The following is a 12,656-nucleotide window of genomic DNA, read 5'->3' as shown; positions in this document are numbered from 1 at the left end:
GTATAGAAATGAAAGACGTAGTCCTACATCAAAATCAAATCGCGAAATGCCATAGAAACTTGAATTTTCTTTTTTAATTTTATTTGGCGATATGTCGTGGCACATCACAGTAAGCACTTTAATTTTTTTCCATGTTTTCATTTCCAAGCTATTGAGAATGGCGAAAAACCACGTTTAGCTCTTGTAGTGAATTCTATATGGATTCAGAAAAATTGCTAATTAATTTTCTAATTTGGTACAATGTTTCCATTGCGCTTGTAATAAGGTTAAGGGTTTTTTACGTATACACCAATACAATAGAATAATTGATATTAGGAAAATAAAAAGACGGGTGGGTAATGTCGGGGACATAACCGGAGTGACGTAGGACTATACAAAGGGGACAGCTTTATATATTATTTTATTTTCTTCCCCTACGTGAATACCTACCTATCTACCTGAAAAATGGATTAGTTTACTGTTTAATCACTCGATATCCCCATCTTGTTCGGTTAAACCTTCCTGTTTAGCTTTTGCGTTTGCCACTCGCCACAGCTTTCACAGTTGGAAAATTTCTTCCCATCCAGCTTGTGACATGTTGGTCAGTAAATTAAATTTAATGCGACGTGCCGGAGAAACACTCAGTGTCACATTTGAGGCGATTTAAACCTGTAATTGAACATTTCCGATGACAGTGGTACAGTTTCGACTTTCAATGTGGGGTCATAATTTGGATCTCTATGTTTACAAAAATTTCAACTAAATAAGTCGCATTACATGTCCGTCTAATTAGCTAAATGTCGAACTAATTGTAAATTACTGTACTTTCAATCTGGAAAAAATTTAAGAATTGGTGAAAATTGAATAATCAGGAAAGTCCCCAACTATCAATAAGCTCAGAACAACTGCCAAATTCACATACTCATCATGGCAAACAAATTATAAAAAAATCAATTTGTGTTTTATTATTATTTTGGATATTATTTTAGAATGCATTGAACTGTATTCCGTAAACTCTTTTTTGAAAGGTTTAATGGCCCTGATAAGCGCCGTGTTTTATGGAATGGTTCCAATTTAGAAAACTTAGTACTCGTGGTTTAAAAAAAACCATTTCGAACGCCCTCGATGCCGCCTTGTTCTGGATTTGCCACCAAAGCAGTTTGTATAAAGAACAAACTTTTTTCTTCTGCTACCTGATGCCGTTTTGCGATTGCGTTTGCCACTCGCTGCAACTGCCTGTTGTCTTGATGTCTACGAACCGAATGTGTTCTGTTCCGAATGCAGGTTTTCTTATCGTCGCGAGCAGCTTTGTCAGCTAACTCGATCACTCCGGCGGCCGAAACTATATAACGCCGGCTAGGTGGACTGGTACACAGGTACTAACGCGCTCGGCCTAGCTACCCTTCCGGTGCATTTGGCGGATACACCTACGGAAAATTGCAGACCACCACGGTTCGAGCGGGATTTTGCCTTTCCCTTCTCTTTTCCTCCTTTGTTGAGTACGCGATGCCGATGCCGTACAACCACACGGGTTTACGGTTTGAAAGAAAATAAGATATTTTTTTGGGGTCCGCGTGTTTTATACTCTAGCGGTACACACTCACAGGATAGAGACAAATCGGCAGACTCAGCCAGAGGGGCGAGTCCAACGAGACGAACGAATGAGCGTTAAAAGGGAGCGATGGCAAAAAAATACATTCATTACGATTTGTTCGCTCGTTGGATTCACATACAGGCTAAAAAGGGTCCTTTTCAGGATCACAAAAAGACTAAAGAGTTTATTGTTTTGTTATCACTCGATATCCACATCTTGTTCGGCTAAACCTTCCTGTTTAGCGATTTGTTGCCACTCTCCACAGCTTTCACAGTTGGAAAATTTCTTCCCATCCAGCTTTGTGACATGTTGTACAGTAAATTACATTCAATGCGACGTGCCGAAGCGCCACTCAGTGTCGCATTGGAGGTAATTTTAACCTGTAATTGAACATTTGCGATGACAGTAGTACAGTGTCGACTTTCAATGTGGGGTCATAATTTGGATCTCTATGTTTACAAAAATGTCCAACTAAATAAGTCGCATTACATGTCAGTCCAATTAGCTAAATGTCGAACTAATTGTAAATTACTGTACTTTCAATCTGGAAACAATTTAAGAATTGGTGAAAATTGAATAATCGGGAAAGTCCCCAACTATCAATAAGCTCAGAACAACTGCCAAATTCACATACTCATCAGATCCTGGCAAACAAATTATGAAAACATCAATTGTTGTTTTATTATTATTTTGGATAATGTTTTAGAAAGCATTGAACTTTATTTCCTAAACTCTTTTTTGGAAGGTTTAATGGCCCTGAAAAGCGCCTTGTTTTATGGAATGGTTCCAATTTAGAAAACTTAGTACTCGTGGTTTTGAAAAAAACCATTTCGAACGCCCTCGATGCCGCCTTGTTCTGGATTTGCCACCAAAGCAGTTTGTATAAAGAACAAACTTTTTTCTTCTGCTACCTGATGCCGTTTTGCGATTGCGTTTGCCACTCGCCACTCGCTGCAACTGCCTTTTGTCTTGATGTCCACCGAACCGAATGTGTTCTGTTCCAAATGCAGGTTTTCTTATCGTCGCGAGCAGCTTTGCCAGCTAACTCGATCACTTCGGCGGCCGAAGCTATATAACGCCGGCTAGGTGGACTGGTACACTGGTACTAACGCGCTCGGCCTAGCTACCCTTGCGGGGAACTCCAGATCAACACGGTTCGAGCGGGATTTTGCCTTTCCCTTCACTTTTCCTCCTTTACCATGTCCAGACATGGCTGCTTGGGTTGGTTTGTTGATGTGTTGTGATGCGAACCGATGCGGTGTACGGTTTGGATGAGAATGATCGTTACGGCAGCGGAGCGGGGATTGTTAAGCTGACTGGCTGGCTCGAGAATTACGCATGTGTGAGACTGCGACCAATGTTTCCCTCATTTTTTTCTTTTTCCTTTCCAATCGTGCTTCATTCTATTTCGCTGCTGCTCTGGTTGCCCGTTTTGGTCGGTACGATTTGAGGAGCACAAAATGGACCAATCAAAAATGGGCACATAGTGTATTTGGACAATGCTTGATATTTCACAATTATTCAATTATTTATCTCAAGAAAAATGAAATGTTATTCGTTATGATAGATGCGTAGATATATTTCCTATCAATTGATGCAAAAACCTTTGCGATCTATTGAGAAATGCTCGAGTTATAAGCGTTCCAAATCTTGCATTTTTTCCTACTTGTTCAGTGCCTAGATTTCCATTTCACCCCCTATATCTTCCGGTTAGACGTAGTCCTACGTCAAAAGAAATTTAAAAAATATGATGCGGAAATTTTCAATGGATTGTAATGGTTTTGATTCAATTAAATTCTAGATGAAATTTCAATATTGAAAAATGGGTAGGTTATATCTATGATATAACCGCAAGGCTGACGTGGGGCTACCATAGCTTAGCAATCATTTGTTTGTATTGATTAAATTTTAGATTGAATGAAACAATTTCCGAAATCAATTGATTCCAATATATTTGCTTTGTGAGTGAAAAGATTGTATAATGACATGTAAGGTCAATTCATACATTGTGATGGATTATGTTCTTCGATACAAGTAAATGTAATGACATTTTTTTTACGTTAGGTATGAAGACAGCTTGGATTTGAAGTGTGTGTTAGGCAAACACATTTCAATCGGAACAAAATTGCTCCCAAGTTGCATGTATTTGCAATGCCGATTTCCCCAGACACCTTGGTTCTGAAATCTGTGTTGGGGAAACACATTTCAACCGGTACAAAAATGCTCCCGATTTACATGTATTTACAATGCCAATTTCCCCACGCTCCATGGATTTAAAGTCTGTGTTTAGGAAACACATTTCAGTCGGAACAAAAATACCCCCGACTTTCTTGTATTTGCAATGCCGATTTCTTCAACGCTACTTGGTTTTGAAGTCTGTGTTCGGGAACACATATCGGTGAGAACAAAAGTCCCCATACTTCCATGTAGTTGCAATGCCGATTTCACCAAGACTGCTTGGTTTTGATGGCTGTGTTGGGGAAACCGTAAATCGGGCCAATTAAAACGAGGCAGTTAGGGCGTTTATATAACGCTTAACATTTTACAGTTATTTAATTATTTATCTGATGAAAAATAACATTTTATTAATTGCGATAGAAGCGTAGAAATATTCCCTATCAATTGATGCAAACATCATTCCGATCCAGTAAGAAATGTTCGAGTTATAAGCATTCGGAATCTTTCATTTTTTCCTGCACGTTCTGTGTTTAGGTTTTCATTTTACCCCCCATATACTCCGGTTAGACGTAGTCCCACGTCAAAAATTAGGTAGAAACAAAAATTGCTATCGCTTTCCTTACGACAATTTACGAAGTTTGGCATAACATCGATCTTACAATTTCAGGTTTAGGCTCGTTGTAAAGAAGACATTTCACACTAAAAAAATCTTTTGCTGTTTTTCGTTTGTTCCATTCAGTTGTGAGTCACAGGGTGTTTACAATGAAGGTGAACACAGAGAAAATTTGGTACTTTTTACACTTTTTCTTTTATAAAGGCGAAAATGCAAGCCAGGCTCCTGAAATTGTGAATGATGTTTATGGTGCCGATACTGTAACAGTAAAATATTTTCAATAAATTTTTTTATTTTAATGTAGTTTTTGAAATTGTTATTTTTTTTAACTTTTTAAAAATTTTTATTGACTGCTCGGTGGTAGGAGCAAGACTGGTTAATAGAAGTTGGAAATTCTGGCTTTACCCTCATACTTAAATTGCAATATTTTGTCTGTTCAAAGTGTCCGTAAAACGAACATTGCAGTTAAATTCCGAGCGTGTGATTAAGATGCGCTTAATTTACGGTTGTATATTTCGATTGTGCTTGGTTGCTGTATTAGTTTGAACTATTCAATAATTGGTATGCGAATCATCATTATCTGTTCGCCGTAAATTATCAATAAAACAGGTGTTGAAGATAAGAAAATTATAATGATGTATATATACTCGCCTCTGTAATAGATGCAAATGAATGGAGCTTGAACTGCAATAATTGCTTTCTCATCAGTGTTCGTAGAGGAATTATTGCATGTTCGATGAGCGATTAACTCGTTACTGATCCGCGGTCATATAAAGTTAAAATGCACAGAACGAATGCATGAGGGAATGCCATTAATAAAAGTGGTTCACTAAGCGCTGGATGAAACAAGACTATGTGCTAGAAATCGTGAATCGTTCCTGTTATACGGAAGAAGTGTGCGGAAGGATCTTATATTGCAATATTTTCTCTCTTCACAACGCTGTGTTTGTTTCGCAATGGTATATGAACATTTAACGTTTCGTTTCGTATTTTATGTTATAGAAACATTATTAGATGTTCACAAGACTTGAGAGACTTGAGAGTGTGCTCCCTTGGCCGAGTGGTTAGCGTCATAACTAACATGCCGGGTGTTCGGGTTCGATTCCCGTTCTGGTCGGGGGAATTTTTCGTCAAAGAAATTTCCTCCGACTTGCACTGTGATCACGCGTATTCTAGAACTTGCCACTCAGAATGCATTAAAAGCGTGTTATTTGGCATAGAAATCTCAACTAAGTACTAATAAAAATGACGCAAGTAATACTACGTTGAGACGGCGAAGTTCCTCTAGGAACGTTAGTGCCATTGAAGAAGAAGAAGAATACTTGAGAGTCGTCCAGATGAATTGTAACTGACAGATGCATAGATAGAACCTTATTGACGGCACGGGTAGGTAAGCACACAATTATGCGGAACAAATGCATGCAAATCATCAAAATTCGTTGAATGTAAAAATAGCTATTAACGTTCACTTTATTCCATGGAAGCGTAACCTATTTTCTTATTCGGCACCCTTCCTGAAAGACGTTCGTAGACGTAAAACAGGAAAAAGCAATTCCCTTGCGTATCCGAAAATTGGTGGTTCGTGATGAGCAAAACAATGAATGGGCTGTCGCTTGGAAGTACGGTATCAGCAAGGCAGATGTTTGGAAAATCGTTCTGTAACTAAAAACATTCAGATCACCCTGGCAGAGGCAAGAAGCGTAAGACGGATGCGAGAACAGACACCAAGATCATGCGTAAAGTCAAGAAGAACCCAAAGGGTAACTGTCCGTGAGATGCAGGAAACCCGTCAGGTATTAGTTTCTGGTCGAACTATTTGTTACCGTTTCGTAGCATAGAGGTTAAATAGCAAAGTTGCCCAGAAGCATCAATTTATCAACAAGTCAAACAAAGCCAAACGGCTTAAGTTTGCTAAGGAGCATGCTGATAAGCCCCTAAAGTTTTGGGAAACGGTTCTCTGGACGGACGAGCTAAAATTTGAATTGTTAAACCCTTTGCAAGGCCGTGCCAACTATATTGCCACCAACAAAAAAAAATTTCGCTGAATTTGGAATATTAATGCAATATTTGAATTAACCAAAAACTTCTAAAGGAAATACTGGAAATACTTCAAATGGGGTGTGTTTGCTGAGTTTGAGTGAAGCGTTTTTTTCCCTTTCATCATATTTTATTCTGTTCTGTTAATTTAATGCGTTTGAATTCATACTGTGGTATTATAGACCGATTTCGTGCCAATTGTTTTTTGGGCTGCTGAAAATGTACGATATTAATTTTGGAGACATTTTCATGCAACAAAACTGCGATTTTAGAGAAAATTCGACAGAAAATTCTGTTTAAATTCGTTGAAAATGCAACAAGTTGACAAGTTGTTCACTGTATTTGTATTATTAAGGATCTACTGTGTGATATGCAGTTTTTTTTTCAATTAAATGAATAGTGTACTCGTATTTCTTATATTTTTTTTATTAGGGTGGTCTGATATATCATTTTTTTCCCTTTTTATTGGACACGGGACTATGTCTAAAAAAAAAAATATTTGTACGCATCTATCACAATCAATAAAATGTTATTTTCCCTGAGATAAGCTATTGAATCATTGTAAAGTGTCGATTGCTATTCAAACGTCCTAACTGTTCCGTTTTGATTGGTTTGATTTACGGTTTTCCCAACATACCCATCAAAACCAAGGTTTTTTTAAATATTTTTTCTTGAAGGTTGAGGTTTTTTTACATAACATATCCTAAAATCAGAGACGCATATTATTCGTTTTTGAGTTACGATTGTTCAAGGTTAACCGATGGTCCGAAGAATAATGTTTTCCCCTTCTATCCAAAAACGACTTTTTTCAAAAATTTAAAACTTTTGATTTACTGGACTACTACTCAGTATGACGCGTTGTGAAAGGTTCTCAAAATTTTCTGAGAGTCTTAAATCTATCGTGATTTTCAACTTTTTGGCTGGTTCGTCACTTGGACCACCGAAAGTGCCGAAACTATTCACGTTCACAACATTCAAATATGGCGAATTTCAGCCTGCCTTGTACTGATAACCTACTGTTCAAGCGAGAGTCGATGAATATGGAACAACCAGTGGAATGAACAGCAACATCAGCTTGCCATGAAGTTCATTTTTCGTTTGCATCTTCATTTTGTCTTTTCCGGATTACTGGTTCTTTCTTTTTTTTCTAAATATGAAAATCAAACACTATTTCAATAAAAAGTTCACTGCAAGCGATAAGATCAACTTAACGTTCGTAATAATCACCTGAAATCATTGACAGTAATGGAAGTGCCTGAATGCAGACTTTGCGAAATTCGTTCATGCTGTTTTCGTTCAATATATCAGACAAAGCTCACGAGTTTCGACTCTGGTGTTATACTCATTATAACAGATATGGTGTTGAGTGTCAACAGAAGAGAACTAATCCGACACTGGGAAAAAGCTAATTCCTTCATTCGAGAACAAATTTAAATAATTTGTGGCACTGATAGCTGGAGACAAGAAAAAAACATTCAAAACCAGGAATTGAAGATTAAAAATGGTTAACGCAAGAAGGAAAGGTGAAAAAGCTCACATTATTGTTCGGAAAGAAGCAACATCCAATTGAATAAACAAGAATTGTGAGCCAAGCTTGGAAAAACCAACATCAATATTGAAACACTATACGGCAAAAATTCCGTTTTTTTTGTCGCAGGAATTCTTACCATCGAGCCTCGATCGCCCTTCGTTCCTTTCAAGCCCTGCGCGGATGGATTTGGGTGATGTTTCGTGCAGCGCCGCCGGTGACCATATGTTGTTTCGTGGCCGAACAGCGATAAATTTTTCATGCGTGCATTTGGCGAATTGGCGTGCAAATGGCGTGTGTTTTTTTTTGTTTGATTGAATATAAAAGAAAGCGATAAGAGAAACAGAGAAAGAAAGGAAAAGATAATAAACATGGTGATAATGAAATATGAAGCCAATGATTCTGTTTACTTAAACAGCTGTCATCCTCGCGTTTACTGAGGATTAAGGAGTATAATGTAAAGAAGGTGGAGGGAAGGATGATTGATGGTAGTGGATAGTGAACTGTCGAGAAGACATAAAAAATAATCAATTTCTCGGATTGGGTTCAATATTTCACTCATCGATTTCATTGCAGTAGGCTGTGATTTTTTTTACAACGAAGAAATACTGGATTCATTTCAATCAGGTCGTGTTCAGATTATACTCGGTATTTCTATATGTCGTATTTTAGTACGGTTTTTAGAAAGATTTTTTTTTCTTTTAAACTTTTCAACAAGTTTCCAGTGATCAAGCAGATCCGTTTCTGTGTTTTTCTGTTCATACATTTCAGATTTCTAACAATTTGATGCCTCTGCAAATATCCAAAGCAGACTGTGATGAATTAGGCCCCAATGAAAAAAACATACCTACAAATTATTGCCCTTGTTAAAATTTTGAATTTATTCAATTCAATTTCGAACCAATTTAAATAATTAAATGCACAAACCCACATGCTTACGCCAATGGGCGACACCATCATCATCACATTATACTGAATTCATTGATGCCTCTCTTTCAAATTAAAAACAAACCGGGCATACCAATAATTTCTGCGTATTTTTTATTTGTGCGTTTTTCTCTCAATTTTGATCAACCGTAAAATAAACGAAAACCCAAAAATTGCACAATTACGAACGCCCTTCGAACCGCCCCTCGCTCCCACGTTTGACATACGCCATCGGGGGGTCCACCAAACCCCGCAACAGCACGTCATAATAAATAGCGTATAAATATCAATTTCGGGAAACACATTAGCATCCACCAACCTGTCGCAGAAATATGTTATCGATGTTCGTTCTGTTGTGTTTGTTTGCCTTCGGATCCTGTTTTTTTTTCTCTCTCCAATCCGTTCTCTCCTGCTGCTTTCTGATTGTGTTTGTTTTTCCTTTTACCCGGCACTTGCTTTCGCAACGGGGGGATGCGCGCTACGGTTCAATATATTTTGCTTCTTGTTTTTTTTTGTTTGTTTCATCAGTCGGATTGAAGCAAAATACATACAGTCTCCAGGCGATACCGGCCGATGTTTAACAACTCAACCTTCGACATGGGGCCCATGGGAACAATCCTGGCGCGCCACGGTTTCGAAACGAAGATGGGAATGACGGGTGTTGGAAAACCTCATATTAATGAAATCGATGAGTGAATATTTTTCAGCATATTTTTTTCGCTCTCTCATTTTTGCGACAGGACAACAGAATGGGTGGTCAAAGGAAGAAAATAAATATATGCGGAGGGGGAAAACGGTGGACCGCCGCGCCGAGGCGTATACAATTAAGGGTTTGTTTGTTTTGTTTCGACGCCTTCGCGCGGCGACCGAAGTAGAGGCAGTCATAATTATTATTTATGGCTCGCAATAGGGATGGAAAGCGGGAGCGAGGAATGTGTTGAGAGTACTTACCGGAAGCCCGTTCTTGCCTGGTGGACCAGTGGGACCCTGAGGAAATAGAACGAGAAATAGAAATAATGAAATAAAAGGGACCCAGCTAAATTTTATGGTATTTATCATTGGTACAATTTGGTGATGAAACGCCGAAGAAAGAGGGAAGAAGCAGCAGCAATAATAATAATAATATGGGAACGCATTTACTTTAAACGACAGCCGTAAACATAAATTGGTCGCACGTTACCTCGGGTCAAATCACAGGGAGCGACCCCAACTACTTTGGACAAAGTCCTCTCTGCCATAAAGCGATAAACTTCGTCGAACTTTCAAGAATCCATTAATGCGTGTTTGAAAAACTCACGTTTCATAACAGAACTGAGGAAAGAAAAAATGCAACAGGGGGGTTGTGTCCGAGACACGAACGCATAGTTAACGTAGGGTTACGTTAGGCTATCTGTTGCATGCTGATTTTGAATATGTTTGATCGTTGAACTCTTTGATAATGATTTGGTGGCCCTGAAACGGGCTGTTTTGTTTGGGTGTTGGGTATTGTTTGTCAACACCACCAGTGTTTACAACCGAGTGATGATGATAGAAGGATGGTGATTAGTCGTTGGACAGTACGTATCAAGATAGAAGATGCTAAAGTGGAATGAGATCTGAGGAAAGTCGTCGTCCGTGGCCATATACAATATGGCTCCTGTGCTATAGAGCAATTCCAAATGAAATCGACAAATGACAAAACATGAGTATTTTTAATTCGAATGAATGTTTGTATTCCGTTTGGGTTTTTTTTACAGTTTTATTTACAAAAAATATGTATCTTTAAATTTTTTTTTGTATTTTTTTCCATATAAAATAGAAGCCAGGTAGAAAATTTAAAAAATCAGTCCAAGATGGTAAAACTATTTTTGATGAACTTTGTGGAATATTTTTATGAATTTTGTTCGTTAAAAATCATTTTCAACCACTAATTATGAATCCTGATTTGATTTGAAACAAAAAAGTTCTTTATCAATCACATTCTAAATGCAGTCATTCTCGAGATATTAAAAAAAATATTTCTAATTTATTAGTTTTTTTTTATGAGAAATAGGCTCTTTTAATATGTTTGTCATGTCATACCGTCATGTTCATAAAATTTGATGAATTTTCTTATAATTTTCAACATCTCTTTAAATTTATTATGGTAAAAATATATGTTTAGGAGTTATCCATGTTATGCATAGGAGTTTTAACCCACATATCTTGAAATGTATTTCAATGTGATACTTACATACAACATATATTTTTACCATGATGATGTATTTGGAAAAGTTATTATAAATTATTCAAAAATTCATAAAATTTCATGAACATCACGGTATAACACGACAAACATATTAAATGAGCCTATTTACTATAAAAAAGACGATAAATTAGAAATATTTTTTTAATATCTATAGAATGACTCCATTTAGAAGGAGATGAATAAAGAATTTTTTTGTTTTAAATTTCATCAGGATTCATAATTTGTGGCTAAAAATTATTGTAAACATTAAAAAATTCGATGTTTCGAAAATTCATAAAAAATCAACGTTCCTCAGAGTTCGTCTAGAACCATCTTGGACTATTTATAACAATTTTGTACATGATTTCTATTTATATAAAATAATCTCAAAAAATTAAAAAATGAATATATGAGTTTCAAAAAAAAAATTTAAATTGAAAACCACAATAAATTAGAAATGTTTATTCAAATATCTCGAGAATGGCTTAAGAGATTTTGCATTTTAAATCACATCAGGCAAATATTCTAGGTTTCGAAAATTCCAAAAAATTCAATGTTCCACAAAGTTCGTCACAAATAGTTTTACCATCTTGGACTATTTTTTTAAACTTTCTACATGATTTCTATTTTATATAAAATAATTTTAAAAAAATTAAAATGCATATATAAATATAAAAAAAAATAAAATTAAAAACGACAATAAATTAGAAATGTCTCATATATTGCAAACTTTTTTTTTGTAACTAGAGAAAAGAGAATTATTTTTTTTTCTCAGTGTAATTTTTTTTCACATTTTAACATCAATACTCTATAACTCTTTATAAGACAATATTTCGGTACGACTCATAGCTTTTTCAGATATAAATTATCAAAGATTTCTCTTACTAAAATCGATACACCCTTACTCAAGTTACACTTGAGTCAAAAAATCTCAATTGCCGTAGAAAACTCATATTTCCTCCAACCCAAACGGAATACAAACTTTCATGCGAATCGAAAATACATGTTTTCAAAATCTGCATTTTCAGAACTACTTCATTTGAAATTGCTATATAAATAAAAACGCTCAAGAATTAGCGTTTAGAGAGTAGAGAGTAGAGAACAGGAAATGAAGAGTAAACAGTAAAGAGTTAGGAGTAGAAAATGAAGAGTAAAGAGTAAAGAGTAAAGGGTAGAGAGTAGAGAGTAGAGAGAAGAGAGTAGAGATTAGAAAACGAAGAGTAGAGAGTAAACAGTAGTGAGTAGAGAGTAGAGAGTAGAGAGTAGAGAGAAGAGCGTAGAGAGAAGAAAATAGAGAATAGAAAATGAAGATGAAGATGAAGAGAGTAAAGAGTAGATAGTAGAGAGTAGAGATTAGAGACTAGAAAGTAGAGAGTAGAGAGTAGAGAATAGAGAGTAGAGAACAAGAAATGAAGAGTAAATACTAAAGAGTTAGGAGTACAAAATGAAGAGTAAAGAGTAAAGAGTAGAGAGTAGAGAGTAGAGATTAGAGAGTAGAGAGTAGAAAGTAGAGTAGAGAGAAAAAAGTAGAGTAGAGAGAAAAAAGTAGAGAATAGAAAATGAAAAGTAGAAAGTAAACAGTAGTGAATAGAGA

The 12,656-nt window shown here is 36.4% G+C and overlaps 1 protein-coding gene across 10 annotated transcripts in view; it reads right to left on the bottom strand.

The window, feature by feature from the left end:
• Positions 1 to 12,656, bottom strand: part of LOC129766673 (collagen alpha chain CG42342) — a 520,858-nt gene that overhangs the window by 236,210 nt on the left and 271,992 nt on the right. For 8 of the 10 annotated variants that reach the window (XM_055767263.1, XM_055767276.1, XM_055767284.1 and 5 more), the window contains 2 exons: positions 9,808 to 9,843; positions 8,069 to 8,104 (listed from right to left, as the gene is read on the bottom strand). In XM_055767263.1, coding sequence (XP_055623238.1) covers positions 8,069 to 8,104; positions 9,808 to 9,843 — 72 coding nt within the window. The remainder of the gene's footprint in view (positions 1 to 8,068; positions 8,105 to 9,807; positions 9,844 to 12,656) is intronic. The other 2 variants (XM_055767290.1, XM_055767286.1) reach the window with 1 other exon arrangement.

The sequence above is a fragment of the Toxorhynchites rutilus genome, chromosome 1 (assembly GCF_029784135.1).
Source record: "Toxorhynchites rutilus septentrionalis strain SRP chromosome 1, ASM2978413v1, whole genome shotgun sequence".
Lineage (NCBI taxonomy): Eukaryota > Metazoa > Arthropoda > Insecta > Diptera > Culicidae > Toxorhynchites > Toxorhynchites rutilus.
This window is presented reverse-complemented; position numbering and strand designations above follow the sequence as displayed.